The following is a 20,775-nucleotide window of genomic DNA, read 5'->3' as shown; positions in this document are numbered from 1 at the left end:
TGAATAGAGATCGATTTAACACGTATACTAACATAAATAAATCGCTAACATCACCTTTAATGTGGTGACGTAGGGACGAGGGAGGGGACTAACTGCTAACTGCAGTAACTGACAGGAAGTTAGCGAAAAGAACCATTTCGCTTACTGAACCTTTAAATTAATAAATAGAGGGGGAAAAGGGGATTACAAGTTCAGCAAGGGCACCACACTTAGCTGTTACCAAATGCCAGCATATGTGTGCTTATTCACCTACACACTCACACTATACATCTGTGAATGTGTTGTGTTGACTTGAGTCATCTTTCAGTGTTTCCTGGTCCTGTGCGTCTTACACACTGACCCTCGGCAGCCTGACAGATCCTCAGCAGCCACCCACTGCTTCCTGTCCTCAGCTAACAATAGTCACTTTGACTTTCCATAACGCTTAGCGGCGCAAAATGCCTTGTCAAATACTCAATTATTATTAATGACAATGTATTTCATTCTGCTGAAACATGCAGTATAATATGTGCTGGGAGCCTGGGACTTTACTCAACATGTGTGTACAGTCACGAGAGCAGATAAATATAGAGAAACGGCCTACATTGTTTCAATGGCCGTAGTTAGAAATAGACTGGAACGCCGCAAATTTATCTACAGTACATCCAGGAAGCATTCAGACCTCACCATTTTTTTTCTTCTTCATATTTTCCACCTCAGTCAATAGCCTACACTCAATAACCCATAATGACAAAACGATAATACAATTTCACATTTATTTTTCTTCTTAATGTATAAAAAAAGAGAAAATGGAAGGAACATATTGACGTATCCACACCTTTGACTAGGTACTTAGTTGAAGCCCATTTGTCAGTTATTAAAGGCTATAATTGTCTTGGTATTGAGACAACAAGCTTTGAATATTTGGATTCAGTGATTTTTAGATCCCACGGATCTTCTCAGCAGATCTTATAGCTCCTTCAGGCTGGATGGGGCCAGGTGTGGACAGACTTTTCCTGGTTCTTCTAGAGATGTTCAATAAGGGTAAAGGTCTGGGGCTCCGGAGCGACCACCCAAGGACGTCCAGAGTGTTGATGGTAGGATGGCCTATAGGAAAGAGGGTCTGACCAGTAACCATGAGGTCACTGGTTCGATCCCCGGCACCGGACAGGAGGGTGTTAGTAGTAAAACTAGTGGTGGCTGGTATTACTTCTACAGTGCCCACCATCTCTATCATTGTGCAAGGCACTAAAACCCAGCACTGCTCCAGGGGCGCTGTACTATGGCAATGAATGACCCTGCGCGACAAACCTCCTTAGTGTGGTAACTTGAGAGGGGACCAAAATGTCCAACAATTTTACAACTTTTAAATATCAACACTTTTAGCATAATAATGAACTTGTACTACTCTTAAGAAAGTATGTACAATTAAATACTGATATGTAATTGTCCTGTTGGAAGGTGTATCCTGGGACCAGTCTGAGGTCCTGCGTTCTCTGAACCAGATTTTATTAAGGATATCTCCCTAGTTTGCACTGTTCAGTTCTCCCTCAACCCTGACCAGGCTGTAATCCCTGACGTTGGGCTCTTGGTCACCTCTTTTACCCAGGCCCTTCTACGTGATTGTTAAGTTTTGCCAGGGGACCAGCTCCAGGGACAGTCCTGGTGCATCCGGACTTCTTCCATCTTGGGAATCTTAAACGCAGCAGAACATGTTTTTCAGCGTTTCCCAATAGGCTACTGGGCATTTATACAATCTTGTTTTTGAGTCTGGATTTTTCTCTGACATGCATTACATTTGAGGTCTTATTGACAGGTATGGGCCTTTCCAAATCATGTCCAATCACTTGTTCACACTTGTGGACTCCAATAAACTAGAAAGTAATTTCTCAAGAGAAACAAAATCTAAATGTCACACGAGTTTCAAATTGTCATTTGAAAGGCTCTGAATACTTATGTCAATGTGGCATTTCATTATTTTGCTCTGCCTCATAATTAAAATTATTTGAAACAATCTAAAATCTTGTTTACCTTTAATGTTCTTTAAAATTATTTCATTTAAATTATTTCATCATGACGTTGCAACATGATAAAAAGTGAAAAAGGTGAAGGGGTCTGAATTCATGAATTTACTGTATATTATTAGCTCACACTAAGTAAGACTAAACAAAAATAAAGATGTCCATTGCATGTTTACCATAATATGAGGACTAATATATTTAGAGGCCTGTATGCTTATTTAACAATACTAATTGTTATTGTTATTAATTAAAAATCTAATATTAACATTATCGTTTTAATATAGCATGCATTTGTCTGCCATATAATTTAATGTTGGAGAACTTTCTTTTAATAGCCTATACGCATTCATCTGTGCCTATAGTCTTGTCGAATTAAAAGGAATTTGAAGAGCTAATGTTATGTTATGTATAGCCTACGAATCTCCCCTAAAGTTACAGGTACGTTTTTTTTTCTTCAGTCTATGAGCACTCATAAACCATTTTGACGGTTCTCGTGAGTGTGCATGTTAGGCGTGACCCCTCCATCAGCACCGCTCTGCTCTCCTGTCCAGGCATTTTCACGGAGGAGGCAGTGGGCGGCCGTCACGTGACTCGGCATCCACCAATCATATAATGGCAGTCTAACTTTTGTGATAAGGGAATCGCAGTAAAGCACGAGCCGACTGAAGGAGTTTTACACTGAGATCTTCAATGGTCAACATCACACACACAGGCTACTGGCTCCACTCTCTTAAACCAGCATTGTTGTAGACAGTGGCCATCCGGATTTGTATTGGCCTGTTTTGTTCTTCACGGCAGCCCATGCAAGGCTTTGGGTTAAAATTATTAGACAATCATCACCGAGTGGCCGCTGCCTGCTGATGTTGGGAGAAAAGGCGCACGGTAAGTCTGTCTACTATTCTACTGTCTGTGCTGTGCATTTACAGATGTCCGGGATCGATTCAAAATAATGTTGTTGGAATCAAGAAAACAATTAAAACCCATTCATGTAGGCAACATGTTAGAACAACGGTTCAGTGCCCTGAACCTGCTTACAAAACGCCCAGAGCGCTTAGAGATGACCAACCTGTTTTTATAAATAAGTTGTAATTATTTGATGAGGACATTACAATATTTAAAAAAAAATCTGAACAGTTGTACCCCCACATTATGCATCGACAACCACCAAACTTAGAGTAGAACGAGATTTAAAAAATATACTTAAAAATAAATAATAATTAGGCTATAGTAATAATAATATCAAAAATATCGTTTTTATTATAAGCATATGCCTAAATTAAAGTAGGCTTACGTGTATTAATTAGTGGTCCAGTGATTCAACCTGCATTTGCCTATGAATTTGCCTATATGGGCTAGGATAAAATATATTAAAATTCTAGTAGCTAAAAGACTAATATAAAAAGATGAAGTAATCCTTTCAGAATGTAATACACGTATTATAATAATGCAATAATAAATATATAATATGTTTTATTAGAATTTGTTACGTGGCTTGTGACGTCTTCTTACACCTGTGTGGCTGATGTCGCGCGGCGTCACTCTTTAATCGTCCTAAACCGTTGAAGCGCGCGCGGCCCCCGGACAGCTTCTTTGGGCGCGAGACGTCTCTGTTTCGCGGCCTGCAGCTGCTGGTGATTACTTACATTCTTCTCGTTATTTCAATATTTCATTTTAGCTTTACTCTTCATTTTTGTACTAGCCTGCCTGGCTTTCTGTCGGCAGAATGATATAGGCCTAAGCTACGGGCTATATTTCCAACGGGGGCTGCTTTCGACGGGACACCGAGTCGAGCCGAGTTAAGCTCCACAACAATAATTTGCCAATGCTTGCTTTTTTCCTCCTTATTAATGAGCACGCAGGCTAAACGTAGTGAGTGAGTGATTATTTTTATTATGCTGACTGGTAAAGGCTTCGCCAGTCACCTGTCAGCTCGGTGCCTGTTATATTAGGCAACGTCCGTTTACAGCGTGTATTCGCCTAGAAATAAAAAGTTTGAACAAGCTTGTTTATATTCTGCATTATCATTCAGTGGATTCAGTGGAGATTAAAACTAGATTCATTCCCTGTATACACTTTTAACTCCATAGAATATACCACCATTTGTAGCCTAAAGAAGTAGCCTAATTTTAAATTCAAAATCTAAATAAAATGCGTGAACACCCGCGGCAGGTTCAAATGAATGGAAATTATAAATAAATAAATAAAAATAAAATATATTTTTAGCTAACCTAGGGTATTAATGTCGCTCTTACTGGTTTTAGGTTCGGATGGATAAATCATTGTGGACTTTTTTTATTTTATAGAATAGGCATAGGCCTTTCCTATACACAAAATATCTATTTATGGGCGATTACAAACGGCATTTCCAACCCATATGCACACACCTGCTCTTTTAACTATGCATGCGCAAATGTTTGTTACAAATGTATTGCAACTAACCAGTTTATTTTTAAAGGCCTATACAGAAAATACCCAGCCCACATAATGTTGCCTATAATAAAACGTAGACGACATTAATATTCACATATTAAGGGTAAACCATTTTTGGACAACGGCCTATGTGACTATACTATTTTTAAATTCGCTTTTCTGGCTATATAAAGCATTCATTGATTCTGAAATGAATGTATTGAATAAATATAGTATTGGCTTAATAATAACAATTTCGGTCGACTAAATACATTGATAAATGAAATACTTTGTTTCCATTCAGCCTAATTTAGGTCATTTTAAATAAATGTCAGAGGAAGTTAATAAATCAATTTGACTTTTTTCATTCTCTTATTGCCTTCAGTTTTTTTTAGGTCAAATAAAATTGCATTAAATGGGAAGAACTAAAACTATTTCGCGTAGATTGAATCGCGAAGGGAAATGTTTCTAAAAAATTGAATTCAAGTTAAAAGTTATAAGACCCAAATCCCGACATCTGACACAGCATCGCATTTAACAGCCGGCCCTACCATTCGTGTGTCTCTCACATTTACTTAAATGTAGGCTTGCTTTTTCTTTATAAATGACCATGGATTTGCCTCGTTGTCTTTGGCGCATGTGTGTGTGTGTGTGTTTGCGTGTGTGCGTGCACCTGTGTATGCATCAGGCGTGACTCTGAAGGTTATGGATTACACATATGATGAGGACCTGGAGGAGCTGTGTCCTGTGTGTGGAGACAAAGTGTCTGGATACCATTACGGTCTGCTCACCTGCGAGAGCTGCAAGGTAACACAGCCCGGACTCTGTGGCCTACTGTTGGCCGTTTTTCCGTCGATATCACAAATGCTGTAGGCCTAGTAATAGGACTGATTAAAATAGCCTATTTAAGCATTTAAAAATAATAGCCTTCTCGATATTTTAAATCATGTTTTTCTCCTTTACATTAGCTATTAAAGTAGGCTAAAATAGAAAAATGCAACATAACATTTATCCACTTTATTTAAGCAAAGAAGCGCATTACAGGCCATTAGCGGATAGGCCCATTAATTACGCAATGCAATCATTGTTCATTAAACGCGCCTCTCCTAAAATAGCATTAACATGTATATTGTGGGTCGTGTGTTTTCAGGGCTTCTTCAAGAGGACAGTGCAGAACAACAAGCGGTACACATGTGCAGAAAATCAGGAGTGTAAAATAGACAAAACCCAGAGGAAGAGATGTCCCTTCTGTCGCTTCCAAAAGTGCCTCAGCGTCGGGATGCGACTAGAAGGTAGGCTACAGTTTACTGTCTAAAAACCGTTATTCTCTAAGATGAGTTCGTCTTTTCGCCATAATAATCATATTGATCAAAATGACAACCCTATATTCATGCTGTACTTTGGGAGAAGTAGCCTATTAAAACAAATGGTAGACTTTTTATTTATTTATTTTTTCAACAATTTAGGCACTTTTTGCTTGCATATTCATTTTTGGATTTAATTGTATAATCTTATCAATTTTATAACTACTATGGTATAAATCCTATCAACATTTTTGTGATTTGTGGGCTGGCGGCTCTCATGTTGTTTCCTACACACATGGGATGGGATTAATTCCCAGACAGCAATGCAGGAAAGCACCTGCTTCCGTAGCAGAAAAAAGGACACATTCTTGACTTACTGATAAAACCCCGGAGACTCCCCTGTTTTAAATCAAAAGCTCTATTTAGGCTACAAGAAGGAGTGGAGCTGCACGCACTCTGGGGATTCTTCTCAGCCCTAAAAAGGGAAGCAAAAAAAATGAGCGGCTTGTCCATTGGGGACAGTGGTGAAATGAAAAGTTAGGATTTACTCTGCTGTTTACATACGGTTTAATGCTCCTCTGTGAGTTTTTATGCAGATTTGCAGTGCAGCAGAACAGGAGAGTTGGTGATTCATTTGTAAATCTGTTTTTCACCTCTCTTGTGTGACAGCGGTGCGCGCAGACCGCATGCGTGGGGGGAGGAATAAATTTGGCCCCATGTACAAGAGAGACAGGGCCTTGAAGCAACAGAAGAAGGCTTTGATACGATCCACCGGGTTCAAGCTGGAGAGCGCGGTTCCTCCGCCAGCCTCCCCTCTGCAGAACGACTACAGCTTCAGTGGCACGCTGCACAGCCTGCCCACCATCTCCAAGAGCCTGCTGCCCTCCACCCCCAGCTCCCTCCCTCCCACAGACTACGAGGCCAGCCTCTATGGACCTCCGTCTCTGGGCATGGCCATGCAGGCCCACGTGCCCCTCACCGCTCAGTACCAGTACACAGCCTTCCCAGGCAGCAGGGCCATTAAAGCCGAGTGTCCCGACTACACCAGCTCTCCAGAGTCTCTGACAGGATACCCCTACCCAGACATGTACCCCTCGTCCTCCCCACAGCCGCCCAGCCTGCCCCCCCTGGTGCTGGAGCTGCTGCGCTGCGACCAGGACGAGCTGCTGGTGCAGAACAAGATCGTTACTCACCTGCAGCAGGAGCAGAGCGGCCGGGGCCGGCTGGACAAGCCCAGCACATTCAGCCTCATGTGTCGCATGGCAGACCAGACTCTCTTCTCCATAGTGGAGTGGGCCAGGAGCTGTATCTTCTTCAAGGAGCTCAGGGTGAGTCCCATCATGCATCACATTGTACAGCTGCACCACACTGTCTCAATCAGAGTTACAACAAAGCTTCAGTTTGCAATATATATGTTTGTTTTATTACGCTTTTTATTTCCTCTCTCTGTTAATCACATTTGTTTTGGACACCCTTTGTCGTCAGTGGTCCAGATATCAGAAATCCTAGTAATTTAATACATAAACTGGTTCGTGAAGCAAACAATTACCCTTGAATGCCACATGTCTGCTCAGACCACAACATACCTGGTCCAAATCCATCTGATAAGTCCTGATTAGCGTATCACAGTTGTAATTATAATCTGTGCCCATTGATTCAGGAATTTTTTAACCTCAATTTGAAATTCAATCATGTCATCTAGAAGAAGCTGGATTTTTACTGTCTTTAACTTTTGAACATTTATGCAAAATCAAAAAAACCTGCAAAGCAAAATAAAAATCAATGTCTCAAATTGTATAAACATACAATTTTATAAGCATACAATTTGGATGTCAAAAGTTGACAGTTTCTGGAGACCATTATGGATAAAAAAAAGAAGTAGTTATATCCTAATAACAGCAGTTGATGTTCCGTTTGCATTGTGGATGTGCATAACAAAATTACTCAAAGTCAAAGTCAGCTTTATTTGTCAATTACAAAATATGTACCTGATATATAGTCTGGTACACATTTTATCTCCGACCCACAGTGCAATAAGACCATAACGATAACATTTGGTAAAATAAGATAAGTAAGTAAGTATCACTGTCTTGATAGTGCAAAAGGTAAGGCAAGAAAAACGGTATAAATAAAGTAAACAAATTGAGATGTGCAATGAGGAACATCACTACAAGGACATGTCATTCTGTTCTTTCCCTTTTTCTTGTTTTCTATGACTATTTCTACAGCATAACATAATAGCACTTAAATGACAAAAGAACGGTCACATAATATTTGTGTTGCGTAAGAGGAGCAAAATAGGTTGTTTTTCCAGATGAGGTGGCCTGTTTTACCTGCCTTTTCACTATAGAGATTCAGGAATTCTTTCAAGGCTGATGAATTTGACACCTCAATGCACTCATAATCCATTCAGAGTGGACTCAGCCCACTTTAGGATTGCAAACAAAACTTGGTAACAGTCTTTGAAAGTCAACTTGCAGAGAGCTAATGAATGTAAATGTTACATCTCATTTGATATTTGTCAAAATGAATGTTCACTATAGACTGGAAGGGAATACATCTGGTAGTACAATACTAATGTAGAGTATACATGAGTTGAACTAAAACAAGCTAAAGCATGTACAGTACTAGCACCCTGTTTAGGAGAGACGCTAAAGATGCATTAAGCTTTTTACTACTGTATCACATATAATTGAATTATGGTACTATGCACTCTAGCATCTGAGATAGTGGTGACCCAAACCCAGCATAATCTTAATGTAGTGATGTCGTAGCTCTGATAATACAAAGTTACTTTAATGAGGAAGCTGTTTGAATTGTGACAGCAGTGCAGAATACTGTCAGCCTTCTAAGGTTAATTACCCCTGGCTGGTGTTCTTTCTCTGTGCTGAACTGTAGCTGATTAGACCACACACACACACATGCACGCACACGCACATGCAAACAAACACACACACACACACACACACACACACACACACACACACACACACACACACACACACACACACACACACACACACACACACACACACACACACACACACACACACACACACACACGCAGCTCTCCCCCCTGTGGATAATGATTGAACATACGTCAGTGTCTCCCTTCGTCATCTCCGGCGCTGTGATTGTCTTGGTGCTCTGTGTCTCACACACACTGCAGTATTGGACAGTTGAGATGATTCAGTGACACAGTCAGAATGAAGTCCCATGCGCTGGACAAATGGATGCTGTTGTTGTGGTGAACTGCGCTGCTGCTGCTGCTGCTGCTGACAATATGGCTGAATACACTGACTGCTCTGGTTTAAAATGGGGGATTATAATTCTTTTTTTTTGTTGAAAATTCAGGCTGAGATGCACAACAATGAAGAAAATATCACCTTTCTCTGTGAGCAATGATGTCATCCGTCTTTCACTGACTAACAAACATCTGTCAACAAACCATGGTCAAACAGATTTAACCATGAAATAGTTTGACTAGCGACAAAGGCTTGATTGTGGCCTTGGTGAGGTTTGCTGAGATTCCTTCCTGTCTTTTGGTCAGGTACAGTTGATTTACTCCTGTCCACTCAGAACAGCATTACACACTCATTCACCTGTTGACAGTCATCTTTGGCACTGCCACAGGTTTGGACATGTGAACAGTCTTCTTCTGCTGGTTATTGGATTAACACACATGTTCATAAGGATCTTAGATGCATTGTTTGGCACTTTTACTCTTAAAGTAGCTGGAAATCATTCAAAGCAGATTTGATGTTTGCCCATTGCTACTGTTGTTCTGCTGACATCTGTGTGTCTGTGTGTGTGTGTGTGTGCATGTGCGTGTGCGTGTGCGTGCGCGTGCGCGCGTGTGTGTGTGTGTGTGTGTGGAAGATTGTGTCGTGTTGCTGGATATGTGAACTGTGTACACACTGATGCTCTCTTCCTGACGGATAAATAAAGTTCAGTGAACTGAATATATCAACTATTCTATGAGCCCCATATGGCAGGCATACTATTTTCAGTCATATTAAAGGGTTCGTTCACACAAAATCAAGAAATAAAAAGCAGCGTATGTTATGGCAATTGGACCCCAAGAAGGATTCAGCTGCAGCGCTGTTTGTTGTGTGAACGACCAAATCCTTATCCATTCAGTAAATATTTATTATAATCTTTCATATAAATGTTAACAGAGATGATGGCTCCTGCCTTTCCTGCAGTAGAACAATTTATCCAGTGAAAGAGTTGCCGCACCCCAAATTACAAATATATGAAGAAATCATTACAATTAAATAGAACAAATAAGGTATTTTATCAGGCACATCTAGTGGTCTCTAACCCTGCAGTTACTTTGGGGTTATTTGGTGCAGGTTTGGAACTCCTGAGATGTCTTGTCAACACCCAATAGAATTCTACTGAATGGAATTTGGTTTGTAACATTTCAAAATTTCACAGTATCTGTGATTCTCAACAGAACTCACAATGAAAGTCTTTCTTATTAGGTTGACTAGAATATCTCTGATTGTAGGAAAATACAAGCAAACACTCTTTGTACCTTTACTGCTAGAGGTGTGTTAGTAAACATGTTGAAGTTATTTGCTTATGCTTGGATAATTCACTCAGATGGTTGCAGTAAAGGCTGCAGCCATTGTCTGTCTTAAAACTATTTAAAAATGATACAATACAACTATTACCACACATAATCTAATGAAATGAATAAGCGTTAAACATCCTGGCCTTTTTGTTTTTTTGTTTCTTTAAAGGGTTTCAATAAGGGTACATTAATTAACTGTTAGTAACTGCTAAATGTATGCTTAATGAGCATTAATTAAGCAATTAACTAACTGTTATGCTTAGTTAATGCTTAACTAAGCATTAGTAAACTAAGCATAGTAAATGCTAAACCGAACATTAACCTTCCGTTAATAACTAAGCATTTACAGCTAGTTGATGCCTAGTAAGCATGAACTACACACTAACTATCCATTGATAGCATTAACTAAGCCTTAACTTACAGTTTATTAATTTAGCCTTATTGTAAAGTGTTACCAAGAAAAATCTGCTCTCTGATGACAAATACCAAATCCAAAGAATGAAAATGATAGAATTGATGAGTGAATTCCTCTGTCACACACACAAGGGTTAGTCTTGTTTGTTGTTACTTTTGTACCTTCCTAGTCTCCCAAACAAAGAGCACATTGTGCTGCTGGTGAGATGTGTTGCATCTTCTCACACCAACTACAATGTATCTTTATAAAGCCTGTTTTAGAGGGAAAGGCTCCTATGCTGCATTACTGTTACAGGACAGAGGTGTACAGACTACTCCCCTTTCATTATCATGCAAGTATATATCTTAAAGGTGCACTATATAACTTTGGCAGTGTCAGAGCATTTCAAGATGTTCTAAGGTATTGCTTCTCAATACTATATAAAGGGTGTTTAGAAGGAAAAATAATTGTTGCAGGAGGACACAGGAACCAAGCCATGAATCCCCACTTAAGTTAACACAACAGGAGCACGTTTTTCAGGGTTAGCAGAGGATTGTCATTCCAATATGTTAAGCAATTCCTTTATCACATATCATTGTTGACCTTTCTGTATTAAATGAAGACCACCATCTTTTCTTTACCTTAACCCTGAGCTGTGAGCGCAGGGAACATCACCATAAAACACCAACAATGTCTGCAGCTGCTACAAGCTAACTTTGTATTGCGGAGGGTTGGATATTGTGGGAAAACAAATGAAACATTTTGCAGATAGATGCGGCAACATTGGAAAAGATGTTCGTTTAAAAGTTTCCTCATTAAGTGAATGTGATTGGAATTAAAATTGGAATTAAAATTCAAAACATTATCCAGCCAGCCAAAGTTAATCATTGACATACGACTCTTATGATTGTAAACATTTGAATTGACTGGCTCAGTATGGATGGACTAACACAGGAGTGAGCGGAGTTATTTGACACACTCAAAAGCAAAAAGGAAACAAATTACGTGTGGAAGAAATGCAAAAGAATGATTTACTGTAATAGTATGCGAGCTGGGGGAAGATATTTAACATTCTCAGATGCCAGAAAATAAACATCTACAATCAAAATGTAGTTTTTCTCCCCCTCAGAAATAGGAAATACTTTGCCTGTATTTGCCTCTCCTTTTTTGCAAAAAAGTAAATTAATCTTTTCATTTGAATGAATCAAATAAATCCCTGATAGGAACACATGGGCAGCCTTTGGCAGCAAATCTGTAGCTTTCATGCTTTTCACTTCTTTTTTTCTAATATGACAGCTTCTTTCACCATAATAATAATAATAATATATTACATTTGTATAGCGCTTTTCTCGCACTCAAAGCGCTTAAACATAACAGCTGTGCAGCCTTTTTGAGCCTCCGTACTAACATGGTGTCTTACAAAACTTGTGCAATGTTTTTTTTTATAGACAGTGGACATCCAACATGGACAGTGAGAACAAAGCTGTGCATATTTTTCCACAGAAAGCCTTGCGCAGAGAGAGAGAGAGAGAGAGAGAGAGAGAGAGAGAGAGAGAGAGAGAGAGAGAGAGAGAGAGAGAGAGAGAGAGAGAGAGAGAGAGAGAGAGAGCTCTTTCCCTGGCCTGGATAATTACATTCCATGCAGACGATAACGGTGAATTTTCGTCTCTCTCCACTGCTGCGCGGCGCTGCACTTGTTGTTAAATTGTGAACAGAATGGAAGCTATTGATTTGCTTCAGTTCACCAGAGGTGGCCTTTGTCCTGTCTTGTGTGTTGACCTTCCATTCATCTATTGAACATGGAAGATTTCACTGAGGAAGAGCACACAATTAACATTGTCAATGTTCAGCTGCTAGAGGCAGTATATGCTGGAGATACTCAATTTGAAAGAAACATGTCAGGAAAGATTTTTGCCCCAATTGGATGTATAGTAGGTAATAGATATCTTCTATCTGAGGGGTTAAACAAATATAGATAGACTGTTTGAAATTGGAAAACAGCTCAACGACTGCAATCTTTCACATACTCAAGGTAAAGTGTATTTTACTTTCTTAAGTGATGAGCTTCAGAGGGTGACATATCCCCACCTTCATTTTCTTAGGTGGACCCCACTATTGTTCCCAGTGTCATTCCAATGGTGTGCACATTAGCAGTTAAAGCAGTAAAGATAAGATGGATGGACACTCTGGAATAGATTCCGAGCTGTTAAGTTGGTGATTCTACATCCCAGTCTTGTGTGCTGCTGTCTTGTATTTCTGCTGCTCAAGCCAACAGGTTGTTGATGAGGTGCGGCACAGGTTAAGTTTGTTTTGAGTGGGTCCATGTGTTGGCTAGTTTGCACACTGCTTGTCCAAAGGATGGGGTATGTTTTATGTATTAGACTTTTTAAAAACGTCACCATGGCTGTGCACAGATCTTTCATCTCCAAACATTGCTCATACTGTATATCCGCTGCCACTTGACAAAATACTGAACTTTGCCACCGAGCCCTCTGCTTCACTCAGAGCTTAAAACACCCCTAATGACAACACGGCTGTACTGCTAGAAAGCTAACACCGTGTATGCATGGTAATGCAAAATGAGCTCAATCCAAAATGGCAGTAAAAGGCGATATAGTATTTTCCAACATAAAACAGCAATATTTACAATACGATTCAAACTCATTGGTCAGTGTGGCAGCAATGTTTTACTTTGTCGATAGGTCTATCATGTCTTTATGATGGATCGCAAAATTGTTGTCCACATGGGTTAAGAGCTAAAACAATGTGATACAAAAGAAATGTGCAGTTCTTCTGGATTTTGAAGGTCAACATCATACGTTTATGCATTTTTACTTAATGGATCAGATGTGTCTCTCACAGGTAAAACATGACACTTGACAGAAATATAACATGGTGTGTATCAGTTTTACACACCAACATGGGCAGACAAGCCACATTGATGTGAGAGATTAAATAGCGCCGCGTTTGAGAGATTTTTTTGGCTGCACTCCTGTTTGGAGAGGAAGCACAAGAGGTCGCGGAGACCTCTTGTGCTTCCTTACCACCCCCCCCCCCCCCTTCCCCCCTACGTTATCACTGTACATCCAGGACCCCCCCACCACCACCACCAACCCCACGGTGCAGATGAGTGAGATTGGACCCTCTCCCTCAGCCTCACTGATATATAGTTTCATTCAGACGCACAGTAATTCTGTCAGCTCCGTGTCAGACCAATGTGTGTCTCTGGGCCTATTAGCAGCTGAGGCTACAGAATTACTGACTGCCGGGTGTCCTTCAGTTTACAGACAATATTATGGCGAGGGGGGAGCTTAATCTGTACACACACACACACACACACACACACACACACACACACACACACACACACACACACACACACACACACACACACACACACACACACACACACCCATCCCCCAGAGCAGAGCAGATGTGACTCGGACAGGTTGTGTGTGTGTGTGTGTGTGTGTGTGTGTGTGTGTGTGTGTGTGTGTGTGTGTGTGTGTGTGTGTGTGTGTGTGTGTGTGTGTGTGTGTGTGTGTGTGTGGGTGAGTGAGAGAGATTGGGTGGTGGTGTGTGTGTGTGTGTGTGTGTGTGTGTGTGGGGGGGGGGGTTATGAAGAGGTGAACAGGTTGAAGAGGTCTGAGATGATGTTCGCAATGTCGCTAACATACACAGCATCAACGGAACACACACAACATCATTGTCACATATTTCAGTGTGGAGGTCGACAGCAGGGCGGATAGTAATCATTCATTCAGAATCAGACATACATCTAAAGGCATTCAAACGAAATCCAGCCGTGCGAGATTTTCCCCATAGACCAACAAACACACAATGACAACAACACAACAGAAATCCATAAAAAATGAATGGTAAAAAAGCTACAGTATATACTGTGTATGTATGATGAGATGGAAGCTTGGACTGTAGACTTGCTTGACTCTATGTCTCTTTATTTATCGGCCTGTGTGTGTGTGTGTGTGTGTGTGTGTGTGTGTGTGTGTGTGTGTGTGTGTGTGTGTGTGTTTCCTGTAGGTGGGAGATCAAATGAAGCTGCTCCATAACTGCTGGTCTGAACTGCTGGTCCTGGATCATATTTTCAGACAAGTGCAACACGGACAGGAAGACAGTATCCTGCTGGTGACCGGCCAGGAGGTAAAGACTCCCCTCACATCACTTCCCAAATGCTTCATTCATTTGCACTATTACTTCATTCAAAATGGGCTTAAAAGAAGAGCGACCCCTCCCCCCCCTCCCCCACCCCCCAGTATGGAGTCCATTGTGTATTGTGTTTTTTCTTAATCTATCAAATGGACCAGCTTAAAAAACCATAACATATTTTAGAATTGTTTGCAAAGGTTGATGAGCAAGCCACTTACAGTCCATTTTTAGCATCGAAACTTAAAATATTTCCAAATGTCTTGCACAGTTTATAATGTTTCGGAACCGCATGATTAATCAGTGGCTGAGACTGATGAAAGTGAAATTCTTTTGTGGTTAGCGGCTCTGTAAGGCATGGTGACCTACCACACCTATTCAGTGGAATGCTTTAAAACACTTCAAATGAAGACTTGATTTGCATGAAACGCGAGCATGAAACCCAATGTTATGCTAACCGTAAAGAGTCAGACTGATGGTAGCTGACTGGCATTTGCTACATGATAAACCACCAGTCTTAAGCCCCAGCAGGTTACATTGTTTAAATGAGGCACATGTATTCCTGGAGATAGCAGTATTGCAAGTTTTTAAATAATGTTTGATAGAATAGTAAGGATATTTTGCTGATGACCAAAAGGAACACATTTCAAGACAACACTATGGATGCGCTCAGACTGCTGGCCTTAATGCTGAATTCCCATCTAATGCTAAGATTGTCTACTTTTTTTTGTTGGCTGTTCACATCCCTTTTAAAATGTGGCCTATAAGAATCTCCATTGTGTACTGGTCATAGTCCCAAACTGACCCACATTTGCAAAAGAAGAAACAACCGTGTCAGAGGACATGGATTTAAATTTCGAGCCACACATCAGAATTGGAAAATATCAATATTATGATGTTTTTATCATATACAAGTTTTAAACAATATGAACATGAGGAGTTGAATCCCAAAATGAAGTAGCCTTTTTTTCTTTTTAAAGACAGACTTATCCTCTTAAAACTATTAGTAGCACAATGCACATATTATGACTAACATGATCATTTACATCCATACTTTAAAACTGCACCCTATCACTTAATGTCATATATATATATATATACAAAATGAGTGAGAGAGTAAGCAGTGTCCTGTGTGTTCAGGTGGAGCTGTCGTTCGTGCTGTCCCAAGCCGAGGCCACTCTGTCCAGCCTGATGCAGAGGGGGCAGGAGCTGGCTGTGAGGCTGAGGGCTGTGCAGGTGGACCGCAGGGAGGTCGCATGTCTCAAGTTCCTGCTCCTCTTCAACCCCAGTGAGTCTGCCTCATGTGTAGAGCAAAAGTAACACCTCATAGTCAGGGATTATCAGCAGGCAACAGCATTAAAGGTGGGGGCAGTGATACTGGAGAAGGCTTGTTATCAAAATCACTTTTTGTCAAAATCAGTGAATATCTCCTCAAGATCCGCTACTTGTCCAAACTGTATGTGCGCTGGGAAAAACAGTTGTAATACAGTGCCTAGGCTCTGTAAACTGGTATGTAATCAATGGGTATGTAAACAAAAGGGCCACCATAGCTAGCAACATGCCCGTTTACAGACCCTTTAGGCTGTGTCTTAATAACGGATTTTCTTCAGTACACACACACAGTATGGACAGCTAGTCGATCATGAGAAGATATTCACTGATTTAGACCCAAAACAAATGAGACAACAAGCATTCTCCAGAATCGCTGACTCCAACTTTAATTTTCGTACCAGGTGTAGCGTCCCTCCCTTTAAAACATTCATATTTAGATGTGAGAGTGGTTCATCCTTGATACAAACAAATGTGTTTTTAAAGGCCTGTGACGAGTAGCCTGTAGCCTGTAACCTGTGTGTTTTCAGGAGAATAACAGGTTTGGATGTAAAAATCAATCAACTTTGTGTGGCTGCAGGGCCATACTCATGCTGTCCTTTGGCGGAATTTGAATAGCAACACTGACATTTTAATGAAAAAAATATATCAGTGTTGCTAATTGCAGATAATCTGCAGCACCTATTTATCTGGTAAGGTTACTCCCAAACTGGCCTTTTCCCCTCCAATAAATTCACTTAATTAAATTTCTAGGGTTGACAAAAGGCAATATTAACAAAGACATCCTCTCCCATTGTCCACTAATGGCATTCAAAAGAAGCGTAATGGATGGGTCTATCACTCGATGGCAGGACCGACATTCATGTAGCGGCTTGCGCAGATGGAGAGAGCATAGACGTGGCCTGCACAGATTCCCATAAGTGTTTGCTGTTTAGCGCTGGCAAAGCGGGGGAACAAAGAGCTTTTGAATGGTGAGAGCACTTGTCATAGGCAGGAAATATTTGCTGTCTCTGCCTTTGGCTTCTCTGCTCGCGCTCTGCCTCATCTCCAGAGTCAGGTTTGTCGGGGGTAATTTAATTGTCCTTAAGCAGTCTGAAAAGAATGATTCAGAACATTGATTCAAAACATTTAATTACTGTGTGAATGGATTCTCCAAGATGGGCTCAGCTGATGCTGAATGCCGGTCCACTGGAGGACTGGGCTATTGTCTCATGCACACGCACAGCCACCCACACTCGATGCACTTACACAAATGTCTTACCTCAAGTATTTATATATATATATATATATATAAGCTAGCATTTGGAACATAGATAAAAGGGCTGCATGAACCATTCGTACTGCTTCATCGTTATGGCATTCTGAAGAAGAATTTTAATGGGCACTTATATAAACTTAAAACACTATCATACAACAAGACATTTAAAGATTTTCTCTGGAATGAAAACATGTTCTACTGTATACTAGCTTTAAGCTATTTGATTGAAAATACATTGTCTGTCTGAACCCTCAACAACCCATACTGTCCAAATCTGCAAATGTAAGAGCTTATTGCTGAAACAAACTGATCCTCATCCTCCAAGGTCTACATACTCACTTTTTACCTTTCAACAGCCTCACACAGTCCTCACCAGTGTATAGCCTGTTCAGTTGTCATGCAGATGACAAAAGATTATAACTCACTCAATGAGAAAGAATGAGATGAGGTTAAACAAAACTGAAGTCAACATGCTCAAATAGGAGTTTTAAGTGTTATCTAAATATTTATATATATTCCAATAGCCTATCTTTAATTTTCATAATCTTTATTCAAACTCAAGATACACAATTAAGGACAAGGGCAATACAAATAAAGTTAATATAAGATCCCAAAAACAGTAATAAGTTATTAGAGCAATAAAGATAACGTAAGTAAATCAATAAAAAACAATAAAATGTTGTAGTAAATAAGGATGAAATTACATTTTAAAATGTCCCAAATGAGGACAGCTTTAGATTGTTCTGCAGGTTGTGCCAGGTAACAGGTTCACTGATTTTGAAGGTTCAATACAAACAGCAGGTTCATGCTATTTAATCCAGTCATTAGAGTGAGTACGATAAAGGCACATACACTATATAATACAGACGTGGGCAACAGCAACATGTTGTATGAAAGAAAATACTTGTTTTGCTTTAGTTGAAAAGTTACCTTCAACCCATCAATCCAAATTCCAAGATCCTTGTTCACAATGACTCTTTCAAAATTTGCACCATTCATGAGATATTAAACGAGATATTGAACTGTTTTACTTCACTCTGTTATTCTGGGTGAGTCGTGCTACTATTACAGAGCTCTCCATTGCATGTCAAAGTCAGCTGCATCTACACTGTATTAGCTAAAAGACCCCTTTTTATAAATCTCCTCTTAGGCCAAACCTTTTCGGATGTATTTTCAAATACAACAGACTTATCATTCTGGGTGGATATTCAAAGTAAGCAAGATATAAAATAAATATATTATCTTTCCTCTGCTCATGTGTATATGTAGCTCTTAAAATCCAGTTTCAACCTTATTTTTAATTACATTTAAGTTTGCAAAAAAAAAGAAGATCCTTCATCTTTGTATCATAGGTCTACTCTTTATTGTAGCGTTATGAAATTCACACATCAGGATTGTATGGCCGCCTCAGAACATCAAATAGAAAACAAGCAAGTTATTTGTGCATCACTGTTATACAGGTTAAGAATATGCTTGGCAAAGTGGCATTTGTCGACCTTGAAAGTGTTAATAGCACTGCAGCCACATGTCAGCACATTACTAATTTCCCCTCACTCATCATCCATGTTTTCTACTCGTGTGTGTGTGTGTGTGTGTGTGTGTGCGCGTGTAGACGTGAAGCTTCTGGAGGACCAGGCGTTTGTGGAGGGGGTCCAGGAGCAGGTGAATGGAGCCCTGCTGGAGTACACTCTGTCCACATACCCTCAGTTCCAGGAGAAGTTCAGCCAGCTGGTGGTGCGTCTGCCCGAGCTGCGTGGCCTCAGCACGCAGGCGGAGGACTACCTGTGTTACATGCACCTGAGCGGGGAGGTGCCCTGCAACAACCTGCTCATTGAGATGCTGCACGCCAAGAGAGCCTGTGTGTGAGGGAGGGGTTGGTTTCTTTAGGTGTGCATTTGTGTGTGTGTGTGTGTGAGTGTGTTGCGAGGGAGAGTGCGCGTGTGTGTGAGTGAGTGAGAGAGTGAGAGAAATGAAAAAATCAAATGAAGATAGACAGATTCATAATGTGTGTGTGTGAGGGCTTACTCTTTGTGAGTTATTTTTTTTGTTGAGTGAGAGAGGATAAAATATTCTTCAGAGTTTGGAATGATAAAGCTTCATCTGTATTCAAGGTAGTTTTTAGATAGTGAATGTTTTTATAGCCTGCAGAGCTTCATTAATGTGACCTTTATAAAACTGGATTTTACAGCCTGTTTTCAAAAGGAAATCTAAAATTAGAGCGACATTATATTCTCTTTGACCAAATAACAAATAAATCCATCGTCACAGACAAGATTTTCTCTATGTCCCACAGAGCTGCACAGCAAACATTAAAAAACATGGTTTCACCACCACTGTGTTTATATGTGTGTCCTAATCTTCAACATGCATCACTTTGAAACTCTAACACCTAAATACTGTATCTTTCACATTTCACTGCACAACAGTTTCAGAGGAACTTTAAAGTGAGATCTGTTGTGGAGTGGGCTGACCTGTTTGAATGGGTTAGGTCTGTTGAATGCTAATGTGAACTTATAATGGAACACTGTGTAGCCTCTTTTCAGAAATGTAATGTTAGCGTTGACTCATTTTCATCCAAATATCAGATGCAACTTTATGATTCCAAGGTCACACCGCTCTGAGATGAATGAACAGATTAGTATTATAATTTTTTTTTTTTTAGATGAAGACAGGATAAGGTGACGCACTGTGGTCTAGTCGGACTAGACAAAGCACTGCTCATATCTTTACATAGGTTTTTTTTTGTCATAGACTTTACAAAAACCCAAATATGAATATGCTATATCGGGTTCAATATAGTTTTCTTTTCTATTTAGATGTTAATATATTGATATATCAAAGCCAGGCATGTTAAGAAAAAAAGACACATTTTTATTTGTAAATTCCTCAAACTTTTTCCAAGAAAACAGAACACAATTAGAGGCAGGGAGATACAAATAAGACAGAGGGAGCACAGACACTACGAGACTGAGAGGAACTTTACACACTGATGTGTTGGGTGGTAAAAATCAAAAGAACCAGAAAGAGGAGCGGAAAAAATACACCTCAAGGTGCAACTCAACCAACACACATCTGTAAAGCAAAGGAAAAGAATGTGTTAATGTTTTGAGCTTCAGTTTTCAAGAGATGCATCCTGGCAACATTTGGTTTCTTTGTAAATTTGTATTTATGGGTCAATGCCTCCAGAAAAATGAATATGTCGTGATCGCAATCACGTTTGTGTGACCTTTCAACACATTGTACTGTATGTGGACTATAGGGACTGACTGGATCAGGGTGTGAAGGCTGCTAGTCAAGTGTGCTGTACTGAAGCTACTGTGGATATGCTTTTTCATACA

The 20,775-nt window shown here is 40.1% G+C and overlaps 1 protein-coding gene across 1 annotated transcript; it reads left to right on the top strand.

Moving 5' to 3' along the window:
• Positions 1–2,860: 2,860 nt before the first annotated feature.
• On the top strand, positions 2,861–19,303 carry nr5a1a (nuclear receptor subfamily 5, group A, member 1a; the record flags this gene model as incomplete). The annotated part of the gene is made up of 7 exons (XM_080041687.1): positions 2,861–2,882; positions 5,098–5,216; positions 5,560–5,701; positions 6,383–7,041; positions 14,728–14,847; positions 15,991–16,138; positions 19,050–19,303. The coding sequence occupies 7 exons, from the start codon at positions 2,861–2,863 to the stop codon at positions 19,301–19,303; spliced, it is 1,464 nt and encodes a 487-aa protein (XP_079897813.1).
• Between the last annotated feature and the right edge of the window lie 1,472 nt (positions 19,304–20,775).

This window comes from Ammodytes marinus (genome assembly GCF_949987685.1).
Source record: "Ammodytes marinus genome assembly, chromosome: 2".
In the NCBI taxonomy this organism is placed as follows: domain Eukaryota; kingdom Metazoa; phylum Chordata; class Actinopteri; order Uranoscopiformes; family Ammodytidae; genus Ammodytes; species Ammodytes marinus.
Note: the sequence above shows the minus strand (reverse complement) of the source record. Positions and strands in the feature narration are given on the sequence as shown.